Source organism: Narcine bancroftii, chromosome 5 (genome assembly GCF_036971445.1).
Source record: "Narcine bancroftii isolate sNarBan1 chromosome 5, sNarBan1.hap1, whole genome shotgun sequence".
In the NCBI taxonomy this organism is placed as follows: domain Eukaryota; kingdom Metazoa; phylum Chordata; class Chondrichthyes; order Torpediniformes; family Narcinidae; genus Narcine; species Narcine bancroftii.
The window spans coordinates 136,021,506-136,044,525 of NC_091473.1; the positions used below are offsets into that span (position 1 = coordinate 136,021,506).

General features: G+C 37.7%; 1 protein-coding gene across 1 annotated transcript in view; it reads left to right on the top strand.

The window, feature by feature from the left end:
• znf326 (zinc finger protein 326) overlaps positions 1–23,020 on the top strand; it is a 43,905-nt gene that overhangs the window by 10,932 nt on the left and 9,953 nt on the right. Inside the window, 9 exon segments of the mRNA XM_069942381.1 lie at positions 4,334–4,399; positions 8,695–8,793; positions 8,985–9,066; positions 11,196–11,640; positions 15,996–16,164; positions 20,416–20,471; positions 20,824–20,926; positions 21,011–21,125; positions 22,535–22,682. Coding sequence (XP_069798482.1) covers positions 4,334–4,399; positions 8,695–8,793; positions 8,985–9,066; positions 11,196–11,640; positions 15,996–16,164; positions 20,416–20,471; positions 20,824–20,926; positions 21,011–21,125; positions 22,535–22,682 — 1,283 coding nt within the window.

Sequence of the window (23,020 nt, forward strand, 5' to 3'; positions counted from 1 at the left end):
GAGTTCATGCCCACAATCAGTCACCCATTTGATTGTTTCGGGAATCATGTTATTCTCCCACATTCTCAATAGCCCTCAGATTTTACTATTCGACAGCACACTAGCAACATTTGACAAATCCTCTATGGAAAATATTATTTATTGAATATTTTATTTCTCATTTGTTAATGCTTCTGGAAAGAGTTTATCCAAAACTATTATTAAACATTTATTTTAATATGTTGAAAGAAGAGAAAACATGCAGATGTTGTTGAAAATTTTCAATAAATATTTAGTTCGGCCCTCGACTTAGTCAAAGTTTTTAATTTTGGCCCACCGTGAATTTGAGTTTGACACCCCTGATCTAAGGTTTCCAGATTCAGCATTTATTTTGTTTCACTTGTGGAGATGGAGAGTGAGTTCATCTTGATGATCCTTTAACTGAGATTGTGACTCTTCAGCATCTTGCAGCGCATTAGAGCTGTGGAGGAAGCAAGTCAGTCTTGACCCTGATGGGTTGCCCAATAATAACCCGATCATAGAATCATAAAAGCACAGAAGTAGGTGTTCAGCACAACTCCCCTATGCTGATGAAGTTTCCCACCTGAGCTACTTCCATTTGTCTGCATTTGGCTTGTGTCTCTCACAAGCCTTTCCTGTCTATATGTCTTTTAAGTGTTTTAATTGTACCAGTTCCTCTGTTCACCCTTAAATCTGCATCTAGTTTAGGCTCTCCTACCCCAGGAAAATAACTCTTGAGTATGACCCTTGTCATAATTTTGCATGTCTCTGCATTAATTTAAGACCATTCTACCCACTCCCTGAGCCTCCACACATCATGAGGGCGGAGAAACAATAAAAACGTTTTGTATGCTATCCAGGCAAGTCTCCCAATACAAAGTGCAGCCCGTAGTGCAAGAATAGAAGCAAAGGTATAGGCTATAGTGTTAAAAAGAAAAGTACAGTCAAATAATGCAAGAAGTCATATTTTACTAATGAGAGCAGAAAAGAAATTGGTCCTTCATCTATTAATAACATAACATTTCTTATCTCTAAATTTAACCCCACTATGCGCAAATGTTAAATGTTTGTGTGTAATAAAGTCCCACTCTGAAAAGTTAATTTTTAAAGCTTCAGCTGTAGCGGCAGCTCCTGAAAGAACACACAGGCGGGTTGAGCTCAGTGAGCAGACTAGTTTATTGCAGACTGCTGGGCTGCACTTGTACACCCAGCCCGGACCTGGCTGAGAACCGCGCTGGAGGGCGTTGACGTCATCCGGGCATCACGTGGTCCCTCAGCGCGGGCTTATAAGCCCTGTGCTGGGAGGAAGGGACCCCACCCCCGGACGGCGCCATTTTGGCCGGCTGCCCCACCGCGTGGCTTACAAGTGGGGCCAGTTCGCCTGCCTAGTGGTGAGCCGCCACACAGCATTATTTTAGTCTTGCTTGAAGGTCTTAAATTTTCAGTTCAGAAATAATTTCAAACTGGTTTTAAACATGTCTTCAGGCCTCTCTAATCACAATTCTGCCCTCTTTTCAGAGTTGGGATGAGGCTATTTTCTTCCACAATAAATTCACAAACCCAGAAAAGGTTTAAACTAAGTGGCCATGCAAAAATAAACCCAGTAGAATTCTGTCCTTTTTTTTCCAAAGAGACAGGAAAGTGGACTTCCTTATTTCAAAGCCACTGATTCTCTGTTTCCCTTTTTCCAGGGGAAAAACACACAATAGCGCCTATTCTGGTTACTATAACTCAACCCTGTCTTTAAGAAGATTTCAATCCCTATGTATAACAGGTCTTTGACTTCTGTACTCTTCAAACTGAACTGAATTAAAAATGTCTGAATTCGATAATTTATTTCTCCAAAATCATGTGACAGTTGTTAGAATTTTAAAAATTGCCAGCCCCAGTTTCTTGTAAACCACTGATTTTCATATTTCTGTCGTGTATACCGAAAGATGACCTCACTTCTGTTTCAAAGACTTTTAAGTCACATAGCCCTGAGTATTATTTCTCTTGTTCAAGAGGCTTGAATGTTTTTTTTTAAAACAGATTGCTTCCCCAGCAGTTCTTATTGAGTACTTGGATACTTCAGTTTTTAATAAAGCAAACATTCCATGTTCTTGAATAATTAAAACCCACTTCATATCCATTAACTCTGTCTTTTTGACTCTGAGTACAATGGTGAATCTGTAAATGTGCTGTGACTTGTGTGTGACACTGTACCAGCCCACAACTAACTTATTCAAAATACAAATACAGCATTTTAACTTGAGAAATATTGTTTAACATTAAATTAAAAGAGACTGAGTAAAATTAGACCTTTAGCATGTTGGGTGCTTTCCTGTAGCAGCGGGAGGTGAAGTTGGTTGATTGAGGGGAGGATTCTGTGGGTGATGACCCTTTCTTGGCCATAGCATCATTGTGGTTAGACCAGGGGAGTTTGTTCGTGAGGTTTATGCTTAAAAGTTAAAGGTCTTCACCATTCCATTATAGCCCCATCAATATGAGTGAGTGTGAGTCCATGCCACTTTGTTTTGTAGACATTGAAGTTGTCGTCCTGCTACCAGTCTACTCTATTCTCTATCTGCTTCCAGCACTCCTTGTTTGAGATCTGTCTTATCTAGAAATTGATGGATGGAATTGAAGCAGGATTTGCCATGGTATCATGAGTGCATGACGAGTAAAAGGGCTGAGTATGCTGCCATGCATGGCACCTGTATTGGGATTCCCATGGAGATGTTGTCACCAGTACTCAATGATTGTGGTCTTCAGTTCAGAAGGTTGAGGATCTGGCTGCAGAGGGCAGGGCTGAGGGCTAGGTCTTGGAATTTTGGGCAATGCTGTTGAAGTTGGAGCTAAGATCAGTGAACTGATCGTTATAAGTGATTGCTTTGATCTTTGAAGGAATTGATTCCCTAGTTACCCTTTTTAATATATTTGTAGAATCTTGTTTCATTCTCATTTAGCTTTTTACCAAATTTTTAACTGACAATTGTGGTTTAGAAAACATTCCAATTTGCTTCAGTTATAAAAATAAAAATGAATGGTATGCAAAAATATGTTGGGAACAAATGCATTTGTAAGATGTGTTGCTTATAGCATATAAAGAAAATTTGGGAAAAGAATTTAAGGTTGGTGCATTTTATGCTTCTGCTGCTATAGTCACAGTTAAAGGAGGAACAATTAAGATAAAGTGATGGAAAAAAAAAATGAGTGTTTTGAATTAGGTGCAATTATCGAGATCAAGTATAACAAGACCTGGGGGGAAAAAATTCAACTTGATTTTAAAAGTTGTCATTATTGTAGCATTGTGTCAAAGTGACATGTCTAGTAATGGGAAAAACTTAATACAGGTTGAACCTCTATAATCTGGTAGTCTGTGGTCCAGCATTTTTTGAATCTGCCATCATTAGTACAAACTCTTTATGGACAGCGCAAGACTTGAACCCTGGTCCTGATCATGGCAGATTTAATCTTTACAGTGTCAGCGATTGTGAGCCTTGTGCCGCCTATAAGGAGTTTGTACTAACGGTGACAGGTTCAACCTCTACAGCGCCAGCGATGGGGACCATGGTTCGAGTCCCACACCATTTTTAAGGAGTTTGTACTAAAAGTCTCGCTTGCTGGCGCTGTAAAGGTGATGCACCATGCCTATTATTTCTTGTTTTAAGCTTTGTTCTACCTTTGACAATGTTTACCTAAGGGGTTCCCTTGGGGGCCAATTTCTGTTTTTCCAACATTTTCTGTGGTCTGGGAATGGCTTGGTCCTGATGTCGCAGGATTAGAGGTTCAACCTGTAATAAAGCTTCAGTTGATGAATTGAAATAGTTGGGTGAAGATTTGATGATAAGTGCATCCAAGGGGAAACCAACAGTGTTATGAATGTGAAAATGCATGTCTCAAAGCATATTCCTTATATTTCACTGAGAACATTGAAGTAAGTTGGAATTGGACTGAGCATTAACAGTGGTGAGTGTGAGATAAAGCTCTTTGCCTTGTCTATTATTTCCCTTTTAAACAAAAGCACTACTTGGATTTTTGTATGTTTTGGCACTGGACAGGTCAGGAATTACATAAATTGACAGCGATCTCATCTATGCTAACTTAGAATTTTGGGCATTTCAATTGTATTTATAATAATTCCTCATTTACAAATGTTCACTGTAACGAGGCACTGATTCACATAAAAACAGACTTCTTTGAAATGGCCATAATGCATTTTTCCCATATTTTTTGCTTCAGGAATGTTTTCTTGGTGAAACATTTCCAGGATCTGATCCCTTTGGTAAATTGAGCAATAACTGCATACTGAATTTGGCAACATAATTATTTGTGTTTTCTTTGGTGACAGGTGGATCAGAATGGTTAAACAGTGGAACCAGCAGTAGTTGGAGCAGCCGGGATAACTGGAAATCAGGTGGGATCTGAATGGCTGTTTATCACTAGTTGGCATAGCTCTCAAAATAATCTGTGTTCAGTTTCCCTGCAATACCATTTGTGTTATGACTGACATCTTGATGTTTAATTTATAAAGCAACTGATAGGCTCATTTTTATTTCAAAAATATCTGTTAGATTTTATAATGTAAATGCACAAAATGCTGGAGGAACTCTGGCCTCCATAGGAGGTAAAGATGTATAACCAATGTTTCAAGCCTGATCCCTTCTTCAAGGTAATGTAGGAAGAGACCATGGGACATAGGAGCAGAAATAGGCTATTGATGCTGCCCCACCATTCAATCATGAGCTGATCCATTTTCCCACTTGGGTCACTTCCTGGCCTTCTCCCCATGACATTTGACTAAACAAGAAAACAAAAAGCAGTTTGGAAGAAGGGCTCAGACCGGAAACATTGGTTATATATCTTTTCCGACCTATGGAATCTCTGTGACCTGCTCCTCCAGCATTTTTGTGTATTTGCTACAATCACACCTACAGACATTCATGCTTCAAACAGGTTGCCTGTTAATATAATGGCAGTCATTTTTAAGAGTGATTTGCAGCTTTCTTGCAATATTTACCCATCTTTTTAGGTTTTTCAAAACATGTAGTTACATCAAAACTACACAATCGTTTCCAAATATAATGGGGTTATTGAATGTGTTGTCAGTAATATTCATTTCAAACAGTTATTCCGGTCACTGACTACTATCAACTGCTTCAGGCTTCACATTGAAGTTCTACAACTTAAAAGGTTACCCTTGCAGCTGCAAATTAAAGTTCGGGCAGTATCTAATGATGGATTTTTTCAACATTTAAGGTAGTATATTTCTACTGTATTGAACTCATTTTTATGGCTAAATTGGAAAAAAGTGGGTAATTTTCCAAGTAACTGTGATAAATTTCACATCATAGATATGTGTACATGTTAAGTAGTCTGATCTTCTGATAATTTTTCTATTCATATATTATGCTGTAAGTTTTGGGATACTTAAAAGTGAATATGTTGTTGCAATTTAGTTCTCATCTTTAAATTGACCTTTTTATTTATAAACAGTTGATATTTGAGATGTTGGTAGTTTGCCAAAAAATTGCACTTTGTTTATTATAAAGATCAATCTACATAGCATCTGCTCTATGGATGGCACAGTTAACATAGCAGTTAGTGCAATGCTGTTACGACACCAGCACTGAAGATCTGGGTTCGAGTCTCTGCGCTGTCTCATGGAGTTATGTTCTCATCAGGTCTGCCTGGATTTTTCCCGTGGGCTCCAGTTTCCTCCCACTATTCAAAATATACTGAGGGTTCTAGGTCAATTGGGTGTAATCGAGCAACACTGGCTGGGTGGCCCAAAAGGTCCTGCTATTGTGCTGTATGTTTAAATTTAAAAAAATAATTAGTTGTGTAGTTTAAATCGTTTTACAATATCGCATAAAATTTGATGCAATCAGTAGAAAATCTAATTAAATTGATGGTAGAGTAACTGGCAATGATGTCAAATGCTAAGTTTAGCAGTTTTGTTATGTTAATTTAGTTTAATTTTTGTAAACTAAAATGTAATTACCATATATACACATGTGAGAGTCAAATTTTCTAGACTTTCTTTAATGCTAAATTTATGGGATTAACTAATATGGATATTCATCCTAGAATACAAAATACCGTATCAGTAGCAGAAGTCCAAATGATCTCTAAACGAATAAAGAATAAAAACACAATTAATTAAAGTTATAATATTCTGCACATCAAAATGAACGTCCGACCAGGTAACCAAACCATAAATGAGGCATTGTAGCACTTCAGAATGTTTTCCTACATTTGCTTTTTGATTTGTATCCATCACACCCAACAGACTAATGAAATCAGTTTAAAGTTCATCTTTACATCATATTACCTTACTCATTCCTACCATAATACTTTGCACATGGCTGCTAAAATACCTGCTTGCATCATAAAACCTTTAACCACAATTTCATATTCATCGTTAAAGTCACTCTATTACAGGCATGTAATAGTATGGTACCAAGTATTATCAGTGCTGTATTTTTATTTCTAATTACTGTAATTCAATGCAGCTTAAGGCTATACTGGTGATTTCAAAATGATACACAGCACCACTCTTCACTCAAACAATGGTATTGCCACTAAATACATTTTCTGTTTTCATCATAGCTGGATGAGGGAGTTGGGTTTCATTTTCTTTACTGCATTTTTATTTTTATGCGTTCAATGCATCTTAAGCCACAAAATATAATCAGGTTATCAAAATAAATAATGACAAGACAAGCAAAAATAATTACCAGTAGAAAACTTTTATTTACGGTAAGCATACAAAAATGTGAAGTTAAAAAAAAAATTGCCATAATAAAGCTAACAATTACATGGTACACCTTAAGCATTTAAAACAAAAGTTCATTAAAATCCTGTAATATCACACTCTTCAATGCTGAAGAAAGCGTCCTAATCATCAGGCTGAATGATATCATCGTACAGATCTTCATCTTTGCTGATTAAGCTGTGTTAAGTCTTTTGTAATTTTATGGTATTAAATACCCATTAAAGGGATACAGTAATTATAGTGAAGTAAATTCTTATAATACAGCTTGAATAAAAAATGATGGTGTGATGTTACTTTGTAATAATCACACGAATTACTCTACCAATAATTCTAGTGCTTGTTTGATAATGGACTTGAAGAATCTAACATAACCATGTGTATGAATTGTACATCAAAACAATAATTACAAAATTCATTTCCTCATCGGAACAATCAAGTACAGGTACTTGCAACTGTTGATCTGTTACCTGTGGGGGGGGGGTGGGGGAGGGGGGGAACTAGGATCAACTTTTACATGAGATGTATGGAAAATTCCAGATTTTTTTGGCCAAAAATAGGGGTCGACTTTTGAACAAATATGTATGGTAATTTGGAAGTAGAGTAAGTGAATTTAACTTTAATTTGTGAAACAACATTTGAAAATCGATTTGTTGTTGTTGTAGAAATCTAGGTTGTTGGGAAATCTTTTAACTTTCTCTACAGATGTATTTTAGAAGTCGAATCTTAAATTTCCATGTTGTAAACATAACTGGCTCAATTTTGCAATTGAAAACATTGATTAAAATTAGACCAAAGCAATCTTTATTTGTCAGTGAGAAAATTGCAGCAACATGGTTCCCTCTAATGCCACAATAACCACTTCATCACCCTTCCTTTTAAATTGATGAAGGAAGTGGAGCTGGGGCATGGAAGTTTAACAGTTGATCATTCTGCTTCAGGTCACTTCAATGGCTGATTACATTTTAACTTGGCCACTAAAGGGACCACCCAAAATTGTGCATACTTAATTGACATTACAGGCTTGTGAAAAATGTCCATCACAACCAAATATCAACTTTGAATTTGAGCACACCTCTTTGGCAGAAGTTTGCTACAAGTAATATCTTGAAATTTCCCTGGGAATTTCAATTATTGGATCTTGCAAAAGTCTGAAACCTTCTGATTACTAATAGTTTTGCTTTAATTGATATTTCTTTTTGAATTAGATGACACATAATCTCTAAATTCCCATCTCACTCTTTGTAAACAAAAAAATCTTAATAGTTCGTGCAGTAATTTATTTCTAAATCTATTGAATGTGGTTATTTGTGATGGTTTGAGTGGGTGAGTTTTTGACAAAATCAATTGGTCTCATTTTTGTTTCTGTAGGGTTTTGAGGGATGGAAATATTTGCTAAGGAAGCCAAATTTATAATTTAAATTTCACTTGCATTCAGCTTGACTCAATAAATTCATCTATTAAGGAAAAGGTGTGTGGTTTAATTGGCAAGACGGAATTTAGTGTGTACATCGCCATTGCAGCAAAACTGGCAATGTTACAGGAGTGTCAATTTATACCCTCAAAAATTTACAACCAAGGATAAAGCTACAATTTTGACATGTATTCTAATATGTTCTAATTTGTTAGTAATTGTCACGGAATGCTTTTGGGAGCTTCTTTTCAGTCTTGTTTTTTGAACTGTTGGACTGTGGGTCAGAATTTGTGAATTTTTTACAAATTTTAAAAATGTTTATTTCAATTTGTACCTTTACATGTGAACATTGACCAAGCAGCAGCACACAACACATCTGGTGCTTAATTATTGTTTCTATAAGTTAGTGGATATCTTCTCCCACCCACTCCCAATCTGTCTCAAGATGAGAACAGATGTTGGACCTGGGGTCACGCTTACCTGTATGACCAAGTGCTGCATTTTGTTCTATATCTACCCACAGAGCTAACAAGATGGGAAAGTGAAGCTGAATACTTATGCTATAATACAGAGAAAACGGAAATGGGAAATGTTCATTCGGGCAATCTAGCTCTCCCTGTCGGTTAGTTGCATGCACTTAGATAATCTTGTCTCCCTTTTGCTTTGATGCAAAGCTTATCTGCCTGCTCTGTCATTTATGTTTGAATGTTACTGGTGAATAATGGTTCTATAAATATTTCATGAATTGTTGAATGGAAGTATGGAATTTTACTGAGAGTTTAGCTGAACAGTAACTTTTTTTTCCATTTAAAGGAATGATGAGTGGTGATTATGATCGAAGTTCTTATGGGAGCTCCAGGTCTTATATGGAATCGTATCCTAGTAGGAATGAAAGGTAGGTGAAATGAGCTTAGTAGCTTATTATTGTCGATAGACTGGTGATTCTCATCTGTTTTAACCATGAACCTAATCGCTAATATTGTGATGGATACCAATGTTAAGATCTTAACATAACTAGGCAGTTTATCTTGAAATAATACTGCTGAGTTATTAATATTTAAATTGGGGCTAATAGTGTTGGCCTGCTTTCTAGTGCTGATTAGTACATGATGTACACCAAAGCTGATGATTAAACTTTGAAATGTATTTCAGTTTGTGTAGTCTCGCTTTAAAAAAATATATAGCTAGAAAGGTTTAACTCTCTCCTTGGCTTTTAAATGTTTGTCCCTTTTAGATCCATTCTTGCCAAAATTGGATATTTTAAAGTAAAATTTGCACATTTTCTTTTCCATTGGGAATTCAACCTCGGCAAATAATGTCCTAAGGTTGTTTTAAAAATGAAAAGGATTGATAGAAATGTGATTTGTAGAAATAACAGGTTATTGTGAAGAATACCTATTTAACCTGTCCACTGTTCTATATAGACATCTTAAATTTTAGATGCAGATAAGCTAAACTCCATTGAAATATTAGTAGTTTTCATTTATTATGTTCCCCAGCATTGCTCTTTATCATTTAGTAAGCCAAAGGATACTTAACAGATAGAAATTGAAACTTTATTGAGCACATTTACTTTTGCTTGATCCTACATGTTTGCAGTTTGAGATGTCTAAACACTGCTAACTTAAAAAAAAATCTTTGGAAACCAGACCCATTTGTAACTCTGCAGGGGAGAGAGACCATGGTCTTCTTTTCCCTGACAGCAAAAATTCATGTTTTGTTTTTTTTTAAGCCTGTTTCTAATGAACGCAAAACCACATCATACATGTACCCTCAAAACATTGCATTAATTTCAAAATCATTTGTATAATTAAAGGAAAAATATAGAAGTAAGTGTTGTATGCTAATACTAGAAAGGGGACTTAGAGTGATGCCTCTAAGGGCATTATAGAGCTATTGCTGTACATTGAATTGAGCCTGTTAAGACCCACGTGTCCCAAAGTTGTATTGGTTTGATTGTTGAAGCCCACTTGAATTTTGGGAGTCTAATTGCAATATTGTGATTGCAAGAGCCAGTACTATTTGCAGTTTAATGTAGGGTCTATGTCATTTCTATGCTTACATGTGAAAGGAATTGTAAATGTTCAAAATTGCTTTTGTTCAGGAGGAAGAAAATCTTTAAAGTTATAATTGAAGTTGTTTGAATCTAGGGCAGAAATTAGTATCTCAGAGCATGAGTAAGGTGGGACGTGTTCTGATTCTGCATCTGCACTAGGTGCTAAAATGTATTACAAATTTAGTTGAAAAGATTATGGGCACAAATTTATTAATGTGTCTGCCCTTCAGTTCATGAAAGAGATATTGAATTTCTGTTGCATGTAAGTATATTGATGATTTGGAGACTCTTCCCTGTACAACTTCAAAGTTGTTAGAAATCTCCATAGTAAATAGCTGTGGATATGAAAGCGAAATGAGTTAACATTGTTATTACAAGATAAAAAGAAACAAAAGCTCTATACACATTTAAATCATTTTTTAAAAGAGAACAGTTTGTTAACATTAATTTGAATAATTTGTACAAGTTGCTCAGACAATTATAAATGTTGGCTGCTTATGGCTAACTGAATTGCTTTCATATTCTAGGTAGGGTTTAATATTTTAGTGAAATGCTTTAACTTTACTGTAAATAAGTTTTCACTCATTTCTTAAAATTAGGAAAGTGGCAACTTCCATGAAGTAGCCTTACTTTTACTACAAACTGCAGTATTTATCCATTGACTAATAATTTCAATACAATTATGACATTTGTTCTGAAAAACTGGTAAATCTTGTATGCTGCAAAGGATTTTCAAAAATCATAGTCACTGATGGTAAAATGCTACCTTTGAGTTTGAAAACTTATTTTCAAATTACTTTTAGTAATTTAACTAATGCTGTATATTTATACATACATGAACGATAATATACCTACTAAAAAGGGAATAAATATTTGAACCCTTTTTAGCAGGTAAATAGTGTTTTGTTCTGGTTATATTATATGTCACTGGTAACTTTACCGGTTTCCTTACTGTGCAATTTTTCCAGGTATGGACCTTATGAGTCGCATGACTCCAGGTCTGCTCTGGATGGCCGTGATCTGTATAGATCTGGCTACGATTTACATGAACCAGGACGAAGTCGCTATGGGGATAGCTATCCTGATCGATCCGAGAGCTCCTACAGGAATTTCGGTGATCAATACCTTGACCCTTATGAAGGTAGAAGCCAGAGCCGATTATATGATAATGGCAGGTCTAACTGGGATGACAGCTACACACATTCAAGTTCAATGCCTAGGGTGTGGGCTGATTCGGAAACAGGAAGAGGAAGTTACTCTTCCTACAACAACTTTTCTACACTCCTTTCGAAGCCTTCATCTGTAGGCTCTCGGGGGAGGGGAATGCTTGGTTATTCTGGCAACGAGTATGGAGGCGGATCCTATTCGATGATGGGAGGACAAGGAGGAGGAGGCAGAGGTCGAGGCAGAGATGTAAGTACAGAATCTTGGAGATTCTATTCCCTTGCCAGCTTTTTAAAGGATACAAGATTTCCGATCACTAGCAATATTTTGCTAGTGGGAGAAAATAAATTTTCCATATGAGTTAAAACAATTTATTTAGTGTCATTAATGTTTTAAAATGGTGCAAATTTTTGTTAATGGTGGGCGTTAAATTTGGGCCCATTTTTAAAACCCGGAAACTGCACAATGTTTTTTTCTTCTGGCTCTTCAAATTTTGGTTTGAATTTATTCAACTATAGGGAAATGTTCCATATCAATGCACCTTGTAAAGTTGATTTGTTAAAATTTCCACCTAAATTAACTGTTCTATTATGAAAAATGCTCTCTCTGCAGGAGCTTTCATATATGAGGCAGTTTGAGCAATGCTGTGCCAGGTCACCAACCTTCTCATCTGGGAAACAGTAGATATGGTTGCAAGTAGACATGATTGATTTTGGCTTTTGCACCCATTTGCTGTTTTTGGAAATTGTGCTGAATTGAGCACAATTTTTTAAGCCTTGTTAATAGTACTCAATAAAAAGGCCAAGTGCCGTTTTGCACAGGAGGACCTTGCTCGGATTAGGCAATCTGGTGTGTCCGTAACTACTTATTTTAATATATGCCCTCTTGGCCAAGTCAGTTACTTGGTCAAGAGTATTATTTTCAATACATACTCAATTCGCTGATTAATTCAAGTTTTTAAAACAACACGTGCTCACTGTGTGCATAATAAAAATACAAGGTGTGATAGGATACCCCTTTTTCTTCAATACTTTGTTTTTTTTAATTGGAAAGCTAATTTTATGGTGAGGAGAGAAAGTGATGTTTGCTTGTTTTAAATAACTCTTAAAATGTTCTAAATTGATTTGACCAATTTAATCTTGAGTTTGTAAACCTTTGCCTTGATATAAACTTGGATCAACTAGGAATTTGAGTTTTGCTCTAGGAGTTTTCAAAACAACAATTGAGGACACAGCTTTAGGAGGAAACCTTCAAGTGTATAAATTGTTAGTTTTAATATGCAAAATATAATAATTACAGCACAGAAACAGCCCACTTCAGCCCTTCTCGTCCATACCGAACATGCTTTGCACGTTTTAATGCTAACAATTTAGGCATGTGTATGATTGATTTATTTAATGAATGGGTTCTGAAGACATCAGTTTTGAAAGATAAAGCTGTTTTTTAGGGATTTTTTTTTCTTTATTTCTGTTCCCAGATTGTGCATTGTGGGATTTTTTTAATGGTATCACTATTTAATATTTTTATGGTTAGCATGGCAGACTATTCATGCACTGTTCTTTTGTTATTACTAGATTTCTTACAGCATGCTTTGGAACTGCCATAACATACTATTGTCAAAATCTGCATTTCTAAGAGTTAATTAATGGAATATAGTATCGTGGCATCACCATAAAACCACAATCCATACAGCAGGAAAGTTGAAATCTTGCATACTTACTGAGTTTTTTTTCCACTTTAGCAAATATTTAGGATATTTTGGTTTCTGAAGCATCTTCTATGACATGCAAGCTGTTGCATAAATCTGTATATCTTTGTTCAAAGTGTGCCCCTTTTCAACAAGCAAGAACTTTTCTGATTTAATAATCCATCTTCTTGAAAAATTGCCAAAATATTAATGGTTCACTTTTAAGGCTTGATTTGAATAGTCTTAGTTATGTTCATTAAATAGACCATAAACAAATGTCCATTCCGCCACCCAGCAATAGTGTTGCACCTAGATTCTAAAGGTGAAAGAGTAGATACCACACAATTCACTACTTGTGGGATCCAAGTTCCAACTTCTGATCGTTCAAAAATAATAGCTGGTGTTTTATTGAGTGGGTTCTGTGCATGAATTCACAGTCTGCATTCTTCGCGCTTGCCTTCTACACATATAACAACCATAAAACAATTACAGCACGGAAACAGGCCATTATGGCCCTTCTAGTCCGTGCTGAAACTCTTACACTCTCCTAGTCCCACTGACCTGCTCTCGGTCCATAATCCTCCATACCATTCCATCCATATCACCATCCAATTTTTTCTTAAAAGATAATATTGTACCTGCCTACACTGGAAGCCAGTCAGAAAATTACCAAAGAGCCTATCCTCAATCATCTTCCGGTTTACCCTGGCAACCAAAGCAGAAGCTGATCAGTCTGTGGCCCGATTGTGCATCTGAACAGAAGACATCTTGAAGATTGTTATGTCGTAGCCCAGAAGAACCTCGTGTTGGGTGAGATTGATGTGCTAGGAAAGCCCCTCTCTGCAAGATTCAATGAGGAGTAGTTTGCCATTAAAATAGTTACTTTTAAAGGTGTTGGGATTTACTTTCTGACACGACTGGTCTGATTTTAAAAAAAAACCAAACCAAACCAGATTATAATGCTTCTCAATAGCAATTTCTATGTGCTGAAGGTACACTATTATTGACCATCAAAGCAATGCAAATCCAATTGATGGAACGATTAATAAGTAGAGTTACAAAGCATGCTAGAAGCATCGGTGATATTAAAAGAAAGTATTCTGCATCGATGTACTTCTGAAGGGATGTTTTAAGAATTCCTTACTTGTTGAATCATAATTGGATTAAATAGCACTGACCAAATTAGGCCGGTGGTTATCAAAGCATATAAATTAGGAAATTTACATCAGACATCTTCAGACTTTTTGAACATTGAAAATCATTACATGGATTTGTAAATTATTTATTTTAATCATGAGTAGCATGCTAACCGATATGAAACTGTTTTACATTCCACACAATCTTGCACTTATTTTCTATAATATTTAGTGTATTTCTACACTGATCAGTCCTGCTTTTCTCTGTTTTTTGCTGGCTGTATGTTTCTTGAGGCAGAGTGGAGCAAGTAATTTTCCCTGTCCAGACTACTTGCAGCTGGAACTGATCTGTCACCAACAGATGTGTGACTTTGAGAAACTTGGGATGATATTAGGAGTTTTAAAGTTTGCAGTTGAGATCAGATACTATTTATTGCCATGGAATAAAACAGAAATGTAATATTACAGGAAATTGCCTTTAGTCTGCCATAAGGCAGACAAAGATCCGCCATTAGCATTGCCTGGCACCCCTTGCACTCAGAGAATTAGAAGCAAAAGAGAGTACCCTCAGAATCACTGAGTGTCTGTGAATTTGCCTCCAGCTCTCCCGTGGCCTCTGCAGCTGCACAAGACTCCAGTTTTGTTCAAACTATCGGCAGTCTGAGACCAGATCCAACACAATGAGGAACCCTTCAGCACCCAGGGCACTTTGGGAGCCCTTCTTGCCCTCTGTACTCCTTTGAGCCCTAGTCCTGACACCTGGTTCCCATGGGCCGGTCTCTGGCAGCCTGGTGTGAGTCCTTGATCTCAAGTTGCCAGCAGTCTGTGGCCTGTGTGGGCTCTTCGTCTGCAAGTTGTCATCAGCTCACCGCTGGAGTGTGTCCTTCAGCTGCAGAGTCCCTTGCTGGTCTACCCCCATGATATCTGCACCCGTAAGCATAGTAATTTAGCTACAAACTTAGGGAAAACATTATTAAAACCATGCTGTGCATCAGTTCTTTTCCAGACTTTACAGATTCCAAATTGTGTCCAGGGGGATAAAATTGAAGCTATAGAATGCAACTAATTTTAAATATAAAGTTTACTTGATTATTTTATTCTCATTTCTTCCATACTTTTGTTTTCTTCACTCCAAATGACTCCCACCTTAGTTACCAAGTCTTTATTCTTGTATTAAAATAAATATCACTTCTGTAGTAGCTCTGCTACATTGAAGGCCAAGGTAAATAAATGCCTTGTTTTTGAAGGACATTTTGCCATTGAATCATCGAAACATTTACTAAATTCTAATGACTATCTTCTGCCTCACTGGCAGGGGGGATTTTAAACCAGCTCACCAAATATAGGTTCTAAATTTAAAGAAATTGTTAGTTCATTTGGGAATTGAACTTTATACCTTTTCATTGTGCCATTATTGTAACCAATAAGATGAGAAGTGTAAAAATTTAAGTTGGTATTTTAAGTTGGGAGACAGGGACTGGAGTGTTTGCAGCATTTCTAAGGATTAAAATCTTCTGCAGTTCAGGGAAGGTACGTGAATCCCCAAAAAATCTAAAACTGGAGGTAAACAGTTCTAGGTATGGTTTATATAATTAAAGACAAAAATTAATCCCCACTAACTTTGTTACTGTGAAATAAAGTTCTAGCACCTTGTACTTTTCAAAACAATTTTTTGGGTTAGGATTTAGATACTTATAGGTTTTTATATTTTGGTCTGACTGCATCCTAGAATCGAGATCAATGCAATAACAATTTGTGCTTGCTTTTAAAATACATTACAGCTGTCAGATGTAGATATGTACTCAAGATCTGGAAATAATCAGTCATACAACAGAGGTGGGTTTACATCAAATATTGGAAGAGGCATGAAAAGGAAAGGGTTACAAGTCAACAAAGCTGCAGTAAAGAAGCAGAAAGTGGCAGCCACTGAAAAAACACTCAAAGCAGCTGGTAAGTTACTTGTGTTTTATCTTGCTGCATGGAACACTTGTTTTGAGGTTAGCTTAAAGAACTGAATTTCTGGACTTGCAACTGAGAAGGATTACTAATGAAGGTCAATGATAATTGAATGTTAAAGTTGTGATCATCTTCAGACAGGAAGGTTTAAATCTGTGGAATTCATTGCCACCAACAGCTGTGGAAGCCAAATCATTTAGTATTTTTGAGGGGTTTTTCATCATTAAGGGTGGCAAAAGTTATGGAGAGAAAGCAGGAGAATGGGGTTGAGACTATGAGCAGACACTAGCTGAATGACAATTCTGCTCCTGTAATTATGGCATTTTTTTTGTATTTCCAAAATCTCTTGAGGCTTAATGTTGGATAATGTTGCAATGGTGGGGGGGGGGGTAACCCATGCTCTACCTTGGTTATTTGTACATTGGTTTCTCATGATATAATTGGAGAGAATTCATTTGGTTTTGAGACATGAGCAGATGTTATTACGGCATTGTCCAAGGTCATTTATTTGTTCCATTAAGATTGACAATGTGGGTGTTTGATTGTTGAGTTCAATTCCTTGCAAATCTCCCCCTACTGCTTAAAGCTTGTTACTACAACCCTGTAAATACGTTTCCAATTATCCGAAAGCCACTTCATTGAAATTACGAGTTACCCGCAAAACTTTTTGACAGTGACGTGACGTCACAAGGTTGAAATTTTTTTTTACCTGTGGTGCTCAAATGGGACTCTGATGCACTGTAAGCGTCATTTTGAATGCAACGGAGCTCTCGTGTACTCAAGGTAAGAATTAAACTTTATTTTGTGCTTGCAAAACCTGTCCTCGTTCTTTGTTGTCATTTTAACTGCTGATGGTGTCCAAATATTATGCTGATGCTACTGGACTGGCATCGGAGCGGGGTTCTCGAGAAACTCTGGCCCTAGGGCGGCTGGGTCTCGGGTGAGAGTTAGCGGCATCAGCATTGAGATCTCCTGCAGGTAGGTAGATTTTTGACCGCTTGGGTTGGCAGTCAAAGCATCGGGAGCTCTGGTTAGTAGATGGTCGGGGTCCAGGTTAGGGCTAGGGTTCAGGTAATTGGCTGTGATGTCTGGAGTGCCGTTGGGTCGGCGGCTGGGGCCAGAGTTCGGGTTGGCATCCGTGGTGTTGAGAGCTTTGTTGGGTTGGCAGCTGATTGCAGAGCCAGGGTTCGTGTCAGTGGCCATGTCATTGGGAGCTCTGATGGCACGGCGGCTCTGACCAGGACTGGGTTGCCTGGGCATGCTCCATGATGATGGTGGTGGGGCGGTGTTGTGGACCTCAGGCTCCTGGGCAGGACCAGCAGTGGGGAGGTGTCATGGATCTGAGCAGGGACCTCAGGCACCTGTGCAGGATCAGCAACGAAGGTGGGTAGGTGCCCTGGGCAGGTTTGGCGACAGTGGTGGGGAGGATTCTGGATCGCCAACAGCCAATACAAGTATTCTGCTTAAATTGGGCTTCAGGTCAATTATAAGGAAAATGCAGTTAACCGAATCTTGTCCGGTTTCAAGCGTTTCGGATAATCAGATACGTACTGTATTTCCTGTTCCATTCCCAAATCTGCCTGCTTATCTGCCTCTCGGTGATTTGCTCCATTCTTATTTCTGACTTCCACCCACATCCTCTCAATAGACACTCCCTCTGCAGCGTCCTCTCTTTCTATAGCCGTGATATTATACCTTATCAGTAATGCAACTTCACACCCCTTCTTTTCCCCCCCCCCCCACCCCTTTACCTCGCATCCTTTTTCTTTTAAAACCTAAACCCTGGTACCTGAATCATCCAGTCCTGTCCTTCCTCCAACCAAGTCTCTGTAAAGGCCACATCATTGTTCCACATAATGATGTATGCTATAAGTTAATCCTCTTTATTCCTAATATTCCTAGGGTTGAAATAGGCACATTTTAACCCCTCTAACTGGCCTGTCCTTCCTCCCAAACTCAGAACACATAGTATGCTTTTGACCTTCTGCCCTATTCCCTGCACTCACATTTTGGTTCTTGCTCCCCTGCCAAACTAGTTTAAACCCTCTTCAACAACTCTAGCGAACCTGCCTGCCCAAATAATGCTCCTTTTCCAGTTCTGGTGCAGCCTGTCCTTTTTGTACAGGTCAGACCAGGAGAGATCCCAATGACGAACAAATCTGAACCCCTGTCTCTTTCACCAATTCTTCAGCCACACATTCATCTGCCACAACTTCCTATTCCTACCCTCTCTGGCACGTGGCTCAGGCAGCAATCCTGAGATTACCACCATTGATGTCCTGCTTTTTAACTTCTTGCCTAACTCCCTATACTCCTTCTTCAGGACCTCATCACTACTCCTATCTATGTCATTGGTCCCCAAGTGGACTCCAACATCTGGCTGATTCCCCCACCACCCCCCAGAATGCTGTGAACTCAATCAGACATTCCTGACCCTGGTACCTGGGAGGCAACATCTCATTCACAGAACCTCCTATCCACTTGCCTAACAAATGAGGACATTAAAAAGTTGGAACAGTTACAGAAGAGGCTCATGAGGTTGTTGCCAGGGCTAATGACAAAGAGTTATTGTGGAAGTCGGGAGAGACCCTGGTAAGTGTTGCTGCACAATACTGGTACCAGACAAAATCTATATTGATGGACTTTAATAAGGTCAATGTGCAATGTACACAAAGTTGCTATTGATATAAAATGGGTTGAGGGCATGGTATTGAGGAGGTTTATCTTGGTAAGCTGCCTTATCAGCAGCTGCAATCCTTGAAGTGTGTGTATATATCCACTAATGTTTTGGAGGGAGTTCCACAATTTTCTACCCAGTAACAGTGAAGGAATGGTAATATATTTCCAAGTTGCATTCTATGTGGTTTGGAGGGAAACTTCTGGGTGGTGGTGTTCCCGTGCTTTTCCTACCTTGTCCTTCCAACTAATAGAGGTCATAGGTTCAGAAGGTGTTGTCTGAAGAGTCTTGGTGAATTGGTGCAGTGCACCCTGTAGATTGTGCAAACTGCTGGTGGCGTTGGGAATGGTTGTGGGTGGGTGCCTTTCATATGTCCTGTCTGGTGTATAACTTCTTGAGTATTGTTGCACTCATCCAGACAAGTGAAGAGTATTGTTTTACCCTCTTGACTTGAGCCTTGTGGACAGGCTTTTGGGATTTACAAGGATGAGTGACTTGCTTCAGAATTCCTAGCTAATCTAGATGAGATGAATGGGAAAGAATCTGGCATGTGGAATGCAGTGTGGAAAACTGAGGGCATCCACTTTCGGAGGAAGGCAAAGTTTTTTTTTAAATGGTGAGGGATTGAAAGGTGTCACTGCAAGCTAGCATGCAAGTAGTCCAAGCCCTTAAGGAAAGCAAATGGTATGTTGGCCTTTCAGGACATCAGTAAAGCCATCTTCCTCCACTTTATTGGGAGTGTTGTAAACCTAAGTGGTCTTCATCCCCAGGACAGGATGTGTTTGTAACTGATAAAAATTTAGTGGTGGTTCACCAGATTGATTCTACAAATGAGGATTTTGCTATATGAGGGGAGGCTAAATAAACTGGGGCAGCACTCAAATAAGGTATAATGATCTTGAAGTACAAAATTTGTAAGATTTTTTAAACTATTGATAGGTTGTATAACATCAGGGGACACAGTCTCAATATAAAGTTTTGGCTGCTCGGGATGGGTGAAAACAAATTTCTTTGTTCGAATGTTAGAATTGGAATTCTTCAGCTAAGAGGGCTGTGGAGACTTTGTCATTGAGCATCAAGGCAGAAATTTCCTGCAACGGTGTTCCATTCCCTTCACTTGTATTCCTGTAACTTTTTCTGTCTCAGGAATCTTCAACTCTGATTCTGCTGCCATTGAAGGTAATTGACATTAGCTAATGAATTTACAAGTACATTTGGGATGTGAAAGTCAACTGAAGCACCCAGGGGAATCCATATAGTCGCAGACATCATCCAAACTTCACACACGATCAAAAGCCAGAATTTAACTCTGGGTGCTTGTGTGTAAAGCTGCAGCACTAACTTCTGCACATCATAACATACCTAAGTTGGCATTTTGAAGGATGTTGCCTCAGCAACAAGTCAGTAGCTCCCTGCCACCCTGTTAGAGATCTAGACTAAAAAGAGTGTATAATAAATCCTAAACTCCTTTGACTTGTCTGATTTTTTAAAAAAAAAAACCATAAATTCTAATTTGTTTTTGATGTACTTGGTAGTGCAATGAATGGAAATTGATGCTTTAATTTTAGGATCCCGGGCAGCTAACCAGACAAACAATGCAGGAGTGAAGACAGCAAAGACCCAGGTAATGATATCATTGAATCTAGGTATTCCTTTCACTACGTGTAAACATATCTTTGCTGGTTTTCTGTAATCAGGTAATAAGTAGGGAAAGTTGAGGAAACTGTTTAGAATATAAAGTAATGCTTTGAGTAGTAATGTGAATCTTTTACTAATTTTTGGATAAATGTCATCAATGGGCACAATTCTGAAGAACACCAAATTCGTATTGTTTCTGCAAACATTGCTAGTGGTCCATCACCAAAACCTAAATAATTTGTTTTCCTTTGACCTTTTAAAAGGACAACATGTTGACCTTTTGTCCATTTTAATAAACTTTATAATGTTCAATTTAAAGTTTCAATTGTTGTTTTCAGGTTAACACATCAAATACTGATCAGGAAGTGAAGGATGAAGATTTTACAAAGGATGCTTATGAACCAGATGCATATGAATGCTTTGACAAAAACGAAGGTACTGGTAAGTAAATTCACTATTTTTAACTATGCACTTGCTTAATTTTTCCTTAGAAATTTTTCAAAGATACCAATTATCCCAATCAAGGTAAAAAGAAAACTGATACTGAAGATGAAGAGGAAAAAAAGAAGCTTGAGGCAAGAAGGGAAAAGCAGCGACGCAGACGTGAGAAGAATACGGAGAAATATGGAGAGGATTACCGGTGCGTGTAAATGCATTGCAACCCATTTATTTTCAAAGCTATCCTTTAAGTTAAAATTAACAAACTGTGAAACAACATTATATTGTAAGAAAGTGTATTTGTTTTCAAAAGTTAATGTTTTAATAAATATTTCTAGAAGTGTATTTTCATAAAACTGTTTTTAAAAATTGTGTAATTTGTTACTATAGGCACTTATCAAAGCAAGGATATTAAAATTGCTCGGGATTATGATTGCATATTTTTAAGTGAGATCTTTATTTCTTGTTCTTTCCATTTAACATGACGAGAAATATTCTGTCTCACTGGCTCGAAATTGGATTTTCTGAAATATTAAGGAATGGTTATAGGCTTCAATACATATTGCGACCACAATTTAACTTCAAAATTCACATGTAATCCTAAAGTTAAACAATGGTTAACTTGTGTAGAAATGATTAAAAACACAAATACTGGAGGAACTCGACTGGTCTTGCAGCGTCCATAGGAAGCAAAGATATATTACTGACATTTCAGGCCTGACCCCTTCTTCAAGCAATAAACAGAGAACAGGAAGCTTAAGATAAAGTGACTGAAGACTGGCGGATGGAGGGGTCCAAACTAACAAAGGGTGTTAAAGGATTCAGGAGGGACGGTGAAAATGTATTTGGGCTCTGTGCAAGGAGATGGAGGGTAAAGGGAAGAGAGAGAGCAATGGGGAAAAGACCACAGGGGAACGTGGGGGTGGGTAGTGTTTAATGGAAACTTGAGAAGTCAGTGTTAATGCAATCTGGTTAGAGGGTGCCCAGATGGAAGATGAGGTGTTCCTCCAGTGTGCAGGTGATCTCATTCTGAGTGTATGAAACCACGGGCAGACATGTCAGCAAGGGAATGGGATAGAGAATTAAAATGGGTGGCCACTGGAAGATTCCTGCTATTATGTAAAGTGGTATCTACTTGTTTGGAAGTCAATGTAAAACTACATTTATGTGCCTTTAGTAAAATGTCTTTAAAGAGGAAATGAAAAGAACTACTGGAATGATTGAATAAGTTTTCCACAGATGTTGACTGACATGCAGTGATCTTTCACTTGTGCTTCCACTTTTTTGAAAAGGAGAAGGATAGGAACCTGGAAAAGGTTTAAACAGGATGCAAATTAATTTACAACTGGAGACTGATAACAAAATGGCTGAAATAGTTAAAAAGGGTGCATTTCACTTAATGCTGCATTTTAAAATGAGCATTTGCATTTTCAGAAATGTAGTATGATCTAGGCAGTGTGTTACTTGAAAAGTTAATGTTTTTACGAGCGGGAAGCAGAAACTTCTTACCCATTCTCTCAAATATATCTGTGATCAGTTTTTTGTTTGGGTGAGGTGGAATTTGGAAATGTGCATAAAACTTGTGACCTAACGAGGTTTCGTTTATTTTAGGAATGCATTTACATGTTCCCTTTGTAAGTTTCGAACTACAGAGGAGCACGAGATTGAAGCTCACCTGGAAACTCCTTACCATAAAGAAACCCTCGAGTTCATTGGAAAGAACATTCAATTTGATAAAGGGGCTGCGGAATTTCTTCATGTAGGTTGTTTCTGAAGTAATTTTTGAATTGTACTGAATAGGTACAGTATGAAAGCTAGTTTTTGCAAAATTAAGTTTGATATCACTAATTTCTGCAATATAACAAATTCCATTTTTAAGAGTTTTTGGTTCATATATTGGCTGTAGTTTTCCAATTGCTCTGGAAAGCAGCTGACCTTGAGGTTCTGTGAAGTACCCGTTGAAATTGATAAGCTCCTTAAACGCACAGATCTATTGACAGTATGAAAATGACAGGTGCTGCATTTATATAGCAAGTTTCACCCCATCTGTATATCCCAAAGCACTTTAAGGCCAAATCTTGTTGGAAAAATTACTTG